The sequence below is a fragment of the Prionailurus bengalensis genome, chromosome A1 (assembly GCF_016509475.1).
Source record: "Prionailurus bengalensis isolate Pbe53 chromosome A1, Fcat_Pben_1.1_paternal_pri, whole genome shotgun sequence".
Classification (NCBI taxonomy): domain Eukaryota; kingdom Metazoa; phylum Chordata; class Mammalia; order Carnivora; family Felidae; genus Prionailurus; species Prionailurus bengalensis.
This window is the reverse complement of record NC_057343.1, coordinates 21998251-22014045: the sequence shown is the minus strand read 5'-3', so window position 1 is coordinate 22014045 and position 15795 is coordinate 21998251. Positions and strand designations below refer to the sequence as shown.

At 35.7% G+C, this 15795-nt stretch overlaps 1 protein-coding gene across 2 annotated transcripts in view; it reads left to right on the top strand.

The window, feature by feature from the left end:
* Positions 1 to 15795, top strand: part of LOC122482025 (histone-lysine N-methyltransferase SETDB2-like) — a 90115-nt gene that overhangs the window by 2112 nt on the left and 72208 nt on the right. For both annotated transcript variants that reach the window (XM_043578464.1, XM_043578460.1), the window contains exons 3-5: positions 5746 to 6101; positions 12566 to 12691; positions 13656 to 13721. In XM_043578464.1, coding sequence (XP_043434399.1) covers positions 6086 to 6101; positions 12566 to 12691; positions 13656 to 13721 — 208 coding nt within the window. In that variant the 5' untranslated portion in view covers positions 5746 to 6085. The remainder of the gene's footprint in view (positions 1 to 5745; positions 6102 to 12565; positions 12692 to 13655; positions 13722 to 15795) is intronic.

Below are 15795 nucleotides of genomic sequence, written 5' to 3'. Positions count from 1 at the left end.
AATTTTCCTACAGTCTAGACCAACACGATGGGGTGCCTGGGTGGCTCAGTCAGTTGAGTGTCTGACTTCTGCTAAGGTCATAATCTCAGGGTTCGTGGGTTCGAGGCCCTCATCAGGCTCTGTGCTGATGACAGCTCAGAACCTGGAGCCTGCTTCTGATTCTCTTCTTTCTCTCTGCCCCTTCCCTGGTCATACTTTGTCCATCTCTTTTTCTCACTCTCTCTCAAAAATAAACATTAAAAAAAATTTTTTTTAGAACAACACGAGATACTGTCTTCTTTTTGTCCATGTGATGGGTGAAATTAATAGTAATTTTTTAAAAAAAGTTTTTATTCTCTGATTACTAAGTAAGGTTGCAGTATCTATTCATGTTTATTAACCTATAATTTATGTAAATTTCTATAATTTATTTTAAAAATTACCCATTTTTCTGTTGAGTCATCTTTTTCTTAATGGTTTAAAGAGTTCTTTATGTGTCCTAGATACCATGTATCCTATACAATTTTTAAAAATTTCTTCGGTGTCAGAGCACCTGAATGGCTCAGTCGGCTAAGCTTCCGACTTTGCCTCAGGTCATGATCTCACGGTTCATGAGCTCCAGCCCTGCATCAGGCTCTGTGCTGACCAGCTCAGGGCCTGGAGCCTGCTTTGGATTCTGTCTCCCTCTCTCTCTGCCACTTGCCTTCTCTCTCTCTCTCTCTCTCTCTCTCTCAAAAATAAATAACATTAAAAAAATAAATAAAATTTTCTTCAATGTCTCTGGCTATGTACCCTTTTTGTTACTATTGTTAAAATAGATTACAAGTCTTTTCTCTCAGCTCTTTCCTTGTCTTTTAACTTTATTTTGTTTTTGTTTATTCTACAGGTAGATCTTGTTTTCCTTTAAAATCTTTAGGTGTTTTTTTATCTTATGCATTTGTCACAGACATCAGTACAATAGTGAATAAGAGCAGTGGTGGCAAGTGTCCTCATCCTTATGCCTAACTTTAATAAAAATGCTTCTAAGGTTTCATCAATCATTAAGTATGATGTTCCTTGCTAGGTTAGTAGAGAGTATTTATCGGCCTAAAGAAGTTCTCTTTTATTGGTAGTTTGCTAAGAGTCCCCCATCTCCCAGCCTCCAGAACAGTTGCTGACTTTCATTGAATTGTTTTGTTTTCTGCATCTCAGATGTTGGTTTTTCCATTCATATGATAATGTAGGAATTTACATTGATAAACTTTCCAATGTTAAACTTTTTAGGTATTCCTAGGATAAATTTTATTTTGGTAATATACTTTACTGGGTATATTTTTACTTAACTATATTTGCTTCTATACCCCCAAGGGCTTTTGACCTTGAATTTCTTACATGCCAAGGTTATACTAATGTTAAAAAAAAAAAAAGAAAAAAAAGGTTAAATGGCTTCCCACATATTTCCTGCCCTGGAATAGTTCGTATATGATAGAAATTATTCATCCCTTGAAAGTTTTGTAGAATATATCTATAAAACTTAACAGACCTAGTATAATGGGGATGAGGTAGAGATACATGGTGTGTAGCTCTGGTAAGATCTTTCACTGTTGTTTTAGCTTTTTTATACTTTTGCCTCTAACTGCGATTTCTGCTTCTTGAGCCTATTTGGTATTAAGTCAGTAATTTCAGTTAGATACACATGTGAATTGTTCTGTCAGTGTAAAATATTTCTCTTTGTCTCTTCTATTGGTTTTCATATTAAATTCTATTTTGTTTGATACGAGTATTTCTTAAATTTGCTGGTGTATCTTTTTTCACATAGTGTTATTTCAAGCTTTTGATGACATTTTGTGTAATTTAAGTGGGTCTCTTATTTTAAAATATAACTAGGCTTTGCTTACAATCCAGTTTGAAAGTCCTTTAGTAAGTAAGATTAACACACTCACCTTTTTTGTGATTAACAATTTGGCCTTTTTCTTGTCCTCTTATTTACCGTACTTCTCTTTGCATCTTTTATATCTTATTTTTCCATTTCTATTTTATTTTTTTTTTTAATTTTTTTTTTCAACGTTTATTTATTTTTGGGACAGAGAGAGACAGAGCATGAACGGGGGGGGGGGGGGGCAGAGAGAGAGGGAGACACAGAATCGGAAGCAGGCTCCAGGCTCTGAGCCATCAGCCCAGAGCCTGACGCGGGGCTCGAACTCACGGACCGCAAGATCGTGACCTGGCTGAAGTCGGACGCTTAACCGACTGCGCCACCCGGACGCCCCTTCCATTTCTATTTTAAAAAAATTTTTTTAATATTTATTTTTGAGAGAGCGCACGTGAGTGGGGGAGGAGGAGAGAGAGGGAGACACAGAATCTGAAGCAGGCTCCAGGCTCTGAGCTATTTGCACAGAGCCAGATGCAGGACTCGAACCCACAAACTGGGAGATCATGACCTGAGCTGAAGTCAGACGCTTAACCGACTGAGCCACCCAGGTGCCCCTCCATTTCTTTTTTTTTTTTTTAATGTTTGTCTATTTTTGAGAGAGAGAGGGAGAGCCAGGAAGGGGCAGAGAGGGAAGGAGACACAGAATCTGAAGGAGGCTTCAGGCTTCAGCTCCAGGCTGACAGCTCAGAGCCCAACACGGGGCTCAAACCCATGAGTCATGAGATCATGAGCTGAAGTTCGACGCTCAACCAACTGAGCCACCCAGGCGCCCCTCCCATTTCCATTTTCTAATTGAGGTTGGCCCCAAGTTTTCTATGTTCTACATGTTTTTTAAAATATATTATTACCTCTAGGGGTGCCTGGGTGGCTCAGTCAGTTGAGCGCCCAATTTAGACTCAGGTCATGATCTTGCAGTTTGTGAGTTCGAGCCCCGCATTGGGCTCTGTGCTGCCAGCTCAGAGCCTGAAGCCTGCTTCAAATTCTGTGTCTCCCTCTCTGTCTGCCCCTGCCCTGCTTACACACACACACACACACACACACACACACACACACACACAGGCACGCACACACTCTCAAAAGTAAATAAACATTAAAAAAAAATTTTTAATTTAAATTCTTTGACCCATCTTGAATTTATTTTAAAAAATAATTAAAAATATATATTACCTTTATATTTTCAGCATAGTTCTTAAATTTATATTTTCCTAACAAGATCCAAATTTAATTAGTATTAATATTCTCCCTATGAAGAAGAACTTGACATGCTTCTACTTTACTTTCTCTACTTTTGCAGTGATCCCCTCCCACCCCCCTTCTATAAAAGAATACAACTTCCTATGGCTATTTCTATCATTTTTTTTCACTTATTATTAAAACCCATTTTTAATCTGTCTTTAGCATTAATGTGTTTTAGTCATTTGCTCATTATTGCTTTTTATACCTCAGTCTAGGTTAGTTTTTTTAATCAACTATGGTACTTCTTTATTTCTTTCAGAGAGTCTCTATTTGCCTTTTTGAATGTCTATAAAAGTCTCTTTTTTTAACCTTCTCTGTTGAAGTATAGCTTGGGTGAAATGGCATTCTGGGCTCAGACTTATTTTGCCTTAACTTACTGCCTCTGACATTTCTGGTAAGAAGTCTGATTACCAGTATGATATGTGTTTCTTTTAGATAATCTAGATTTTCTGGAAGCTTCTAAGACTTTGCCTTTATTCTTGATATTTTAGTTTATCCACAGTTTGTCTAGTAGTGTGTATTTTATCCTGCTTGGTACCCAGTGGACCCTTAGTGAGCTTGTATGTTTTCCAGTTTTGAGAAATTCTTGGTCATTATTGCCTCTTCTTCATTCTCTCTGTTTTATTCCTCTTATTTCCTCTGCGTTCTCAATTACTCAACTCAGTCTTCCAGCTTACTACTGGCTCTTCATCTGAGTTTATGCTGTTATTCAATTATCTATTGAGTTTATTCAACAACTATTTTTATATCCAAGATACCTAATTGGTTATTTTTCAAAATTGTGTTATTTCATGGATGAGATTTCCTTCTTTAGCTCTTTGAGGACGTTAAATGCAATAACATTTAATTTTTTTAACATTTTTTAAAAAGTTGTTTTGTGTTTATTTTTGAGAGAGAAAGACAGAGTGTGAGCAGGGGAAGGGCAGTGAGAGAGGGAGACACAGAATCTGAAGCAGGCTCCAGGCTCTAGGCTCTGAGCTTTCAGCACAGAGCCAGATGCAGGGCTCTAACTCAAGAACTACGAGATCATGACCTGAGCTGAAGTCAGACGCTCAACTGACTGACTGAGCCTCCCAGGTGCCCCTTTAATGTTTATTTTTGAGAGAGAGAGAGACAGACAGACAGACAGACAGACCAAGACAGAATCTGAAGCAGGCTCCAAGCTCTTAGCTGTTTGCACAGAACCCGAAGTGGGGCTCAAACTCCAAGCCATGAGATCATGATGCTTAACAAACTGAGTCACCTAGGTGCCTTAATAACATTTGTTTTAAAATTATTTTCAGGATGCTCTGTTTTCCTCTTGATGATAAGCCCATCTTTCGGTGGGCTTGTTAAGTCTCTTTTTGATAGTGTAGCTTTCCTTGGGTATTTGATGACTCTGGGTTGTACATTCATCTTCTCTGAGAGGATTTGCTGTGTTATGATGGTGGTTGGCATTATCTCTTCAGCTTCCCATCTGTTTCTTTTCCCTAGGGAGGTCTCACAGACTTGGTCCATAGAAAATTCCCTTTTTGTCTTTAGCATGACTATATTTTTTAATTTTAAAAAATCTGACATTTGGGCTTGGTGTGGGAGTGGGAGCAGAATTTATCATATGTTGATTAATATCTTGAGACTGAGAATTATTGATCGCTTTTTGACCTGTTAGTTCCATCTCTAAGTGTATTCTTGAGGAAATAATCAGAGATATGCATAAAGTATATTCCAGCATTTATCATATTGAAAAAATGGAAATAATCTAAACCCACAATATAGAGGTTTATTTACAGTACTAATTAATAATTTATTAAAATTTAATGACTAAAAGTTTTGAGTGTACTATAATATGTGGTTTATTGACCAGAGTACATTATACAGCCACTTAAAAGTCATATTATAGAAAAATATTAACGAGGGGGAAAAGTGCAAGATATGTTACCAGTAGAAGATTATTAAGAAATTGTATACACTAAAATCTAAAATTTATTTTTAAAGTATATATACTGAAAGAATAATAATAATTGCTAGTATTTATTGAGTCCTTTGTATGTGCCAGGCACCATTCTAAGTAACTCTTATCCTCACAACATGCCTTTGAGGTAGTTAGTGCTATTATCCCCATTTTAAAAGTTTTTATAAAGTATTTATTAAAAAGTTAAAAAGTTAAAAAAGTAAATGGGGCACCTGAGTGGCTCAGTTGGTTAAGTGTCCGACTTTGGCTCCAGTCACAATCTCGTGGTTTATGAGTTCAAGCCCTGTGTCGGGCTCTGTGCTGACAGCTCAGAGCCTGGAGCCTGCTTCTGATTCTGTGTCTCCTCCTGTCTCTGCCCCTCCCATGCTTATGCTCTCTCTGTCTCTCAATAATAAATAAACATAAAAAAAAAAATTAAAAAACAATTAAGTAAAAAAATGGGGATAGTTTATGTTAATTGACAGTATTTTAAATATGGGTGATACTTAATTTCTCTGTAATTTCATAATTTTGATATTTTACACATTTTTCCAGTTAATATGTATTCTTGTTTCTATAATAGTTTATGCTATTTTAAAAGATAGAGGCATTGTTATAACAGTCTTTTTTTCTTATATATATTTTATTCCTTACAAATATATACCAATCTCTGTTGTTTTCTTTACAGAATGTTTCATGCATCCATGGACCAAAAGATGGAGCTGGTTTTTGTTTTTAAAAAGATATTGTCAATGATCTGATATGACTATAAATACTTGCTTGATGAAATTGCATGGACTTGTCATCAGGTTGGACTAGCAGTCATTTTTCTTCAACCACAGTTACATTTGAAAATTCAAGTATCCAAGAACGTTGGGCTTAGAATGCCATAATGATGTGTTTTCTCTGAGAACTACAAATTTCATAGATACCACAGTTGGATTCCAGTTATATTCTCCTATCAAAGTGATTTCAGTCCATTGATAAAGTTAATTTTGAAGACTTTTGTTTATAAACAACACCAAAAGATGGGAGAAAAAAATGGTAGGTTTGGAAAACCATTGTTAAACGTTATGTTTAAAAGTATGTAGACTACTTAATTTAGCCAAATTGTGGAATTTTCAAGGCTTTTCACTGCAAGTGACGGTTCTACATTTGAAGGAATTTAGGACTTATTCTCATGTAGCCAAAATTTTGATAGTCGATAATTAATTGTGTATCTGTAAAGCTAAGTCAGTTCTTTAATGTACTTTTGTAAAATTATTCTTTATTTTTTAGAGCACTTTTAGATTTACTTTTTAAAGAAAAATTGAGAGGATAGTACAGAAAGTTCCCATATCTTCTACATCCACTTTTACTGATGATTAACATCTTATTTTTGTCTGGTACATTTGTTACAATTAATGAACCATTATTATTAACTGAGGTCCATAGTTTATTCATATTTCCTTAGTTCTTACCTGATGTCTTTTTCTGTTCCAGTATCCCACATTGTATTTACTTGTCATATCTCCATAGGGTCCTCTTGGATATAACAGTTGCTCAGACTTGTTTTTTATTTTGTAGTATTTTGTATCTAAGTATTTTGTAGGATACCCCTCTATTGTAATTATTGTTTTATTTATTTTTCTCATGATTAGACTGGGGTTACGAGTTTTGGGAAGAAGACCATAGTGGTAAAGTGCCATTTTTACCACATTATGCCAAGAGTACATGATATCAACATGCTTTCTCTCTCATTGATACTGAGCTTGATCACCTGGCTGACATAGTGTTATGTCAGACATAGTGTTATGTTTCTCCACTGTAAATTACTTTTTTCTCTCCCTTTCCTTCCCTGCTGTACTTTTGATAGGAAATCCCCATATATAGTTCATATTCAAGGAATGGGGATTATGCTCCCCATCTTTGAGAATGGAATATCTACATTAATTATTTGGAATTCTTCTCCAAGGGAGATTTAGCTCCTTTCTCCCATTTATGTATTTATTCAGTCATTTATTTATATCAGTATAGAGTCACAGGTACTTCTGCATTCAGTCTATTGTGATATGTTGCTTTGGTTGAAATGTATAAAGAAAATGAAGCTTCATGCAGACAAAAAGTTGAAAAAAGGAAGAGTATTAATAGCCTTTCAGCTAATTGTGGACTTTTTTTTGGATACAACTATAAAACTCAACAAGTAGTTACTCCTTCCAGGTCAGTTGTAGTGTGAAATTTGAACACATATCTGTGAGTTTTTTAACACTCTGTTACAGAAAATCTATTGCACATTGAATAGGTGTTTTATGATTTTATAATATGCATTGGCCACTTGGAAAATATTGGTTCAATGAATCATGCAGATTTTCCAGATATTGACACATTTCATCATACAATATTAAAAAATCACATTTGTTAATATTGCTACCCATTTCCTCGAAAAGTGATTAATTATTGAGAAGCTATCAGTCTTACCAGGGCACATGTAAAGTTTACAAATTTCCAATTTTAACTTGGTAGTGTGAATTTTATCATTAGCAACAAATGCTGTCAATATTGAACTTCAGGTGGTAGGCTCACTTTTTTTTTTTTTCAAGAAAATGTGTGTTAAACACCCAAGTCTAAAAATACTATAATTTTTATTAGTACTTTTAAGTAAAAATAGTTTTCCATGAAAAAAATTAGCTGGTTTGGCCTGTAATTCAAACAGTCTCACTAGTGCTTTTGCTTGAGACAGCCGTTGTACTGTGGTAACCATTTATATTGCTTTATTAAGGATATTCTTAAGTGAAATTGATGGTGAAAAGTATACTGGTACTATACTAGAAAATTTACTGGTAGCTTGGTGCCATCCCCTTGATTCATGCTAAGACATACTGACTTTTACTCACCAATGCTTTTGTACCATCAGTTAAAGTCATTCTAGGAAAAAAAAAAGAGAGCAAATAATGTCTTTTTTTTATTCATTAAATTTTTAACATTTATTCATTTTTGATAGAGACAGACTGGGAGCAGGGGAGGGGCAGAGAGAGAGGGAGGCACAGAATGCAAAGCAGGCTCTGGGCTTTGAGCTATCAACACAGAGTCTAACATGGGGCTTGAACCCACAGACCATGAGATCATGACCTGAGCTGAAGGCAGATGCTCAATTGGCTGGGCCACGCAGGCGCCCCAACTCCTTAAATCCTTTAAAAACTCCATTGAAAAGCATTGTAGAATATATAAGTAAATATTCTATATCAATAAATAGATATAATAAGATTAACTGTAAGATTCAATGGAATAATGCCAACGTTATAAAAATTCACATACATATTCAACACAACTTGAAAATAAAGCTCCATGGGTGCTCGGGTGGCTCAGTCAGTTAAGTGTCATCTCTTGGTTTCGGCTCAGGTCATGATCTCAGGGTTCATGAGGTACAGCCCCGCTTCAAGCTCATGCCGATGGCACGAAACATGCTTGGGATTCTCTCTCTCCCTCTCTCTCTCTCTGCCCTTCACATGCTTGCACCCTTCTTTCTCTCAAAACAAACTTAAAAAAAAAAAAGGAAAGAAAAGAAAATGCCAGTATGGGGAACTCTAAACTGACTCTAAAATTTAAGCCATGAAGTGTCTGAAAAAGAATGGGTAAGTGTATGCACTTCATCTACAAGATACTTAAAAATCTCTAAATTAAAAAGTGTACTTGCAGAGGTGCCTGGGTAGCTCAGTTGGTTAAGCGGCCGACCAAGAGCAAATAATGTCTTAGTATTACTATTAAAATAATTTGACCTAGCATATTCTCTGAAAGGATTTGGGGACCCCAAGGGCTCATAGATCACACTTTGCTAATCACAGACTCAAAGGCATCATAGAGATCCTCTAGACCAATGCCCTGAAGCACCTCCAGGGATAGGGATGTGTGTGTGTGTGTGTGTGTGTGTGTGTGTGTAGGGATGGATATATATATGTATATGTGTGTGTGTGTATATGTATGTGTGTGTGTGTGTGTGTATATATATATATATATCCTATTATCAGTGTACTTCGTTAATACTCCAAAAACAGGTGTCTAGCAAATAACTCATCTAGCTGTGATTCTTGAGTATTGCCTTTTTACATAGACAGTGTATGTCAAGGGAGATTGAGAGACACAATATAACTATATAATTTGTCTTTCTTCTTTCCAAAGCAACTATACTTCCCACTTAGTGATTATGTCCCTGCAATAGTCATATCTAGCTAAGGGAGCAAGTTAGGACAAACAGTAGAATAATGAGATGGTATTCTTCATTTCTACAGGCAAGTAGCAATATTAGTATACTGATTTGATTTTCACTTCAAGGATTTGTTCCTTGTAAGTGTTTTCTAGTGCAATATACTGAAATATTTACAGTATTAGATTATAATCTCAAACATACATACAGTACAAAGAAAAGGAGCAAGAAACCAAAATTATTTACATTGTGGTAAACATCTAGATGGCATACAGTTGAAATGAAATGACTCAATTTTTTCTCCATGTGATATTCATTTAGCCTCTTCAAAAAAGTTATTAACTGGATCTGTTAATCTCATTTTTCAGATAAATCAGTTACCTTTTTTTTTTCTTAATATTACTGTGGTTAAAAATTCCCATACTGAGAAGACAAAAATGATCAAGAGGAAAGACATGAGGAATAAGAACCATTTAATGAGAATTAAAACTAGCCATATGAAATAATGATACCATAAAGAACAATATCAAAAACCCAGAATAAATAAATATGAATTTCTAAATTACTTTCGTTTATTATACAAGCAGACAGTTTCAGTATTTTCTGATTGGCTTTATTTTCTTAAATTCTATTTCCAGTGTCCATTAATCCATTCTAAAACTAATAATTTACCCTGTTCACTTTTCAGATAATTTAAGTATTTCCTATCAGAATAACTTGGTATCATGAATTGACATTTTGAACACAGTTTTAAATGATAGTCACAGGAAAACAAATTCAGATGAATCCTAATTGTGGTCTTTTCAACATCACTAAGCAGTGATGCTGCTGGCTTTCTCAGGCCAGGTGAGAGTTGTAGATGATTCCAGAAGATTATAATGCTACTAGAAGCTATTTCTAAGTATCTTTCAAAACCGTTTCCGTCTAGATGTCCACCTCAGATAAAGATAAATCCCTAGTGTGGAGTATTAACTCATTCATGAAAAGAAACATAGTAACAATCAATTAAGTGCTTTCATGAATAGTTTTGTCTAAAAGCTGTGATTTTTGTTGGTGATCTCTCAGTAAAAAAATGATTTTAAGGATTCTGGGAAGGTCCTTCACAAGATACTTTTCCCTCTCAGCTAAATGATATCTAAAGTTCCACAAGTAGAGATTAATTTCTTGTGCTTAAGACTATGTCCCCTGTTAAATTACAGTAATTTCTAGATAAAGGCCACATGCTTATCTGCACATCAACTCTGTGAGCTAGATGCTATCACTATTCCCATTTTATAGATGTGGTCACACAGCTTAATGACTGCTAGTGCTGGGATTCAAACACAAATGCATCTGAACTCCAAAGCCCAGATTATTAATCACCACTTCTGTTCTTCCACTGACTCCTGATATGCTATTCTCCTGGGTTTTCCGTCCACCTGTTTGCTCCTTCTTGATCTCCCTGATTCTTTTTTCTTATACTTACGTCTTATATATAGAAAATCCTCTTCTCGGGGCGCCTGGGTGGCTCAGTCAGTTAAGCGTCTGACTTCAGCTCAGGTCATGATCTCATGGTTTGTGGGTTTGAGCCCCATGTCAGGCTCTGTGCTGACAACTCAGAGCCTGCAGCCTGCTTCGGATTCTGTGTCTCCCTCTCTCTCTGCCCCTCCCCCACTCATGTTCTGTCTCTCTGTCTGTCTCAAATATAAGTAAACATTTAAAAAGAAAAAAAAAACCCTCTTCTCATTATATACATTGTCCTTAATTACATCTACTCAAGCATTTATGTACCATTTACTCCAGAATTCGTATAACTGGACCAGATCTTACTCTGGAGCCTGTATACCCAGTGTACTTGCCCTACTTAAATTTCTCACTTGTCTTCTGTCTTTATTCCCTATCTCAATGAATACTATTACTGTGCATATGGTTGCCCAAGTCAAAAACTTAAAAATCACTCTTGACTCCTCCCTCTTTCCCCTGCCACCTGAGTGACCTTTTAAGAAACTAATCACATATAAGATGCTTAAACCTTTTGAGTGGCTCCCATAGGCTTTTGTATAAAACTCAAGTGAAAGGCTCTCCATGGCATGGCTTCTCCTGCCTCTAATACCTCTTTCTTCATCCTTTGTGTCCTCTCACATTGCATTTGTTTAAAATCTTGTCTCAGCTGTCCTATGGGGAGTTAAAAGCAGGCTTGGTCTTGGAGGCATCAGGCCAGAGTGTCAACAGGGAAACAACACCCCTTCTGAGACTGCGATGGTGGCAGCATCCCTAATTAGCCAGAGATCCCCTTTGGGTAAGGTGACTTTGCCAGGGAGATTTGGGACTATGAGGCCTAAGCCTTTATGACTATTCTCACCCCACTGCTGAACCTAGAGATGTAGGTTTAATTTTTATTAAGGAAAATATATTTTTTGTAAGCTTACTAGGCTCTCTGTTTATTAATCCTCTGAATGGCTTCTCAAGTGACCTTTCTAAAGTGCAATAATCATGTCTCTCTGTTCTTTAAGGCCCTGTTAATTTTGAACATTTTATATGTTTTTACATTTAACATTTTAACAAATAAATTTTAACATTTTAGGTATTTTTGTTACTTTTAAACGTGGTGTGGGTGTGAGATTTGGCTTTTGCCAGTTTAATTGTATTTCTCATATTTCTGTGTTCAGCTTTCAAAGAATTATTTCCTCTAGGAAATTTTTTTTTTTTTTATGTAAACTCTATCCCCAACATGCAGCTTGAACTCACAACCCCATGATCAAGAGTTGCATGCTCTACCAACTGAGCCAGCCAGGCACCTCTCTCTAGGAATTTATGACTAAGGTGTTTATTTGCTGGGCATATGAAATATTGGCTCATCTATATAGCTATCTATAAAAAGTATAAACATTATTTTGGCTTCATATAATTATTTAAAAATTATAAAAGACATTTAAAAACATTATTGTTAGACATTTAGTTACTTCACCAATTCTTGAGATGTTTCATTCTAAAACCATTTCCGTACTCAGTGGAGGTTATATCTCTGAAACTTTTAAAATGCTTATACGTACATCTACCACCAGCCTAGAATGAAGCCATTCCTTCTGTTTTCCAGGGACACCAGAAATAGTACCATTAAACTTTTCAACATATTTTTATGTTAGCAGAAATGAGTAAGATATTTAGGTCATATTCTTTGCTATTCTTTATAAAGAAACAGTGATAAAAATCTTTTTCCTCGAGGAAAAAAACAGACCAATTAAATCTTGACATTATTTAGAAACCACGTGGATTCTCTATAACATATGCCTTGGGGAAATTACAGTCTATTTTTAGTGAGCTCTTAAGCTATTCACTTTTATTATAGGTGATGCAAAAACTTTCTGGATGGAGCTGGAAGATGATGGAAAAGTGGACTCCATCTTTGAACAAGTGCAAAATGTGTTACAATCACTGAAACAAAAGATTAAAGATGGGTCTGCCACAAATAAAGGTATGAAGCACAAAAAACTTTTAATACATTTAATGTTAAATGTTACCCACTGGCAGTATAATACAGTGCTGTTTCCACTATGTTTCTTTTGTTATCTAAGAGCCTATCAGTTCTGTTTGCTTTGTGTGTGTTTGTACTCTGCTTCGACAAAAACACGCTTTTGCCATATGCCATAGACATTTTGTAAAAGTGGGTGAAAATGATTACTTTGTATGTTAGCTAATGAGTTTATCTCTTTTTCTGTCAGGCTCCCTTGTTTTCCCCACATTTTATCTTTGCTTTCTCTTTTTATCTCTTTTTGAGGGGTGATGGGTATTGCAAAAGTAATATCTGCTCATTGTACAACGTTTAGTACCAATAGAAAAATATAACAAAAATTATCCACCACCCCATTACTCAGAGACACCTACTGTTTTTTAAGAATGCGAAAGTACATGTAATGATATTTTGCCTGCTTTAATCAGAACTTGCCTTCTATTTCAGCAGTCAGTTCCGTCAGCCAAGTTTGTATTTTTTCTGTTTCTTTGTTTTCAACCCTGGTTGGTTGTAGAACAGAAGACTTTTAGGTAGAAATTTACTTCTTTCCTTCAGGACATAAGATATTCAAGCAAATTTTCATTTGGACTCTTCTTAATACTTTGTGGATGTTTTTATGACATTAATCTTTTGTTTGCTTGTCCAAACAGTAGCTCTGTTTTTCATTTTAATGTTCCTTCTCATTCCTTCATGAGTCAGATATATCTAGTTTTGAATCCAGTTCTAACAACTCCTAGCTGAATGACCTGGAATAAATAGTTTAACTCCTAAGCTTCAATTTCTGTTTCTAATGCAGGTAATCATAAGACTCTCTCAGAGGAGTTAAGATTAAGATAAAGTACATAAATTATTTAGCACAGTAGCTGGCACAATGAAAATGCTGCTGCTGCTGCTGCTGGTTTTCATGCATTTTTCCTTTCCTTAACAGAATACATCCAAGCAATGATTCTAGTGAATGAAGCAACCATAAGTAACAATTCAACATTGATAAAGGGTACGTGCATTAATAATCCCAATTTTGAGTATTCTGTTATTTTCTTGACTTGATGCAGGCTTTTTTTTTTTTTTTAATTTTTTTTTTCAACGTTTATTTATTTTTGGGACAGAGAAAGAGACAGAGCATGAACGGGGGAGGGGCAGAGAGAGAGGGAGACACAGAATCAGAAACAGGCTCCAGGCTCTGAGCCATCAGCCCAGAGCCCGACGCGCGGGGCTCGAACTCACGGGCCGCAAGATCGTGACCTGGCTGAAGTCGGACGCTTAACCGACTGCGCCACCCAGGCGCCCTGATGCAGGCTTAATTGAGTTCAGATTATGTGAGATTACCTAAAGATAATTTAATATAAAATGTAAGACCTATACTGGTAAATTATATAAATCAGTGTCCCTATTTAATAAAAAGTCCTACCCATCCAGCGATAGGAAATGCACACTCTTCTAAGACTCTTAGGAAATGAACAAATGTATCTCTTCTTCAAAAAATTCTAAGACCCCAGACTACTGTAAACCCACCTTGTGTGAAAAACAGTACTAGAAAGGTATATTCTGGCATAGATAAGTTAGTGTAAAATTTTTTTATTTCTAGATTATTAGACCATTAGTCTTGCAGACTCTAAACAAATTAGGTTTCGAAGGAATTGATCAAAGATACTGTACCAGAACTAGGAAAATAAAAAGTTGTTTTATCAGAATCACTCTCCTATAAATCTTAGTCTATCTCAAATTTCCTAAAATACTGAGAAGGTACTTTACTGGATTTTAATGCTGCTAAATATTATTAGCAAATTATAATAATTTTAACTTACATAATATGGGGTCTTAAGGTTTTAAGTCTCTGAAAATATAGCCTAGCATCATGAGTCTATTTTTAAAAAACCTTTTTCTTATTCAAAAGTATTAATTTCAGTAGCTAATGTATAATTTTAGAAGAGTAGTTTCTTTTTTTTTTTTTATGTTTATTTATTTTTGAGACAGAGAGAGACAGAGCATGAACGGGGGAGGGGCAGAGAGAGAGGGAGACACAGAATCTGAAGCAGGCTCCAGGCTCTGAGCTGTCAGCACAGAGCCCGACACGGGGCTCGAACCCACGAACCGTGAGATCATGACCTGAGCTGAAGTCAGACACTTAACCGACTGAGCCACCCAGGTGCCCCAAGAGTAGTTTCTTTAAGAAAACAACCTTACTCAGTATCTTTCAGTAGCACTTGGAATCAACATACTTGAGAGATCACACTAGTTTTGCAAGAAGAGGCTTTTAAATGCAGGAGGTGGTAAGAGGAACTAATTCTAAAACAATTTATTTCTCGCTAACAAAGTAAATTGAGTTTTGTTTTTTTTGTGATAATTTTATCAATAGAAATATTGAATATTACAATTTTGTATTTTTATATGGTTCCTCTGAAATGTAATGAATTTATCAAAAGTATATATTTGCCAATGGTATAGAGCAATATTTGTAAGTAAGGAATTGGGGAGTTATGTAATTGACATTGTTGGCAAAACAAAGATTAAAAACTTACTAATAAAGTTTCATGTTAGTATTTACTTTTTAAAAAACATTGAAACTGGGAAAGACAAAAGGACTTCATGTTAAGGTCAAAACAAGGTATCCCATATCCAACTTGAGTCCTAAACCACTGATTACCTTTATTTTCTTTGTTTGTGTCTAACTGTAAATATGTGCTATGTCCCCAAACAAAGGATTGGATACTGTTTTCTTGAGAGGAGTTGTTATTTCCCCTTTCCTCCCTTATCTAATGATTAATTTTAAAATCTCCACGTTTGGGGGCTCCTGGGTGGCTTAGTCGGTTAAGCATCTGATTTTGGCTCAGGTCATGATCTCATGGTACTTGAGTTCAAGCCTCGCATCAGGTTCTCTGCTGTTAACACAGAGCCCGCTTCAGATTCTCTGTCCCCATCTCTCTCTGCCCCTCCTTGCTGGTTTGTTCTCTCTCTCTCTCTCTCTCAAAATAAATAAAATCTCCATGTTTCAGTAAGTTTTATTTTTAATTATGTTTATATACATTTATTCTATTCATATTTGTTAGTATGGATTTTTATGATTTATG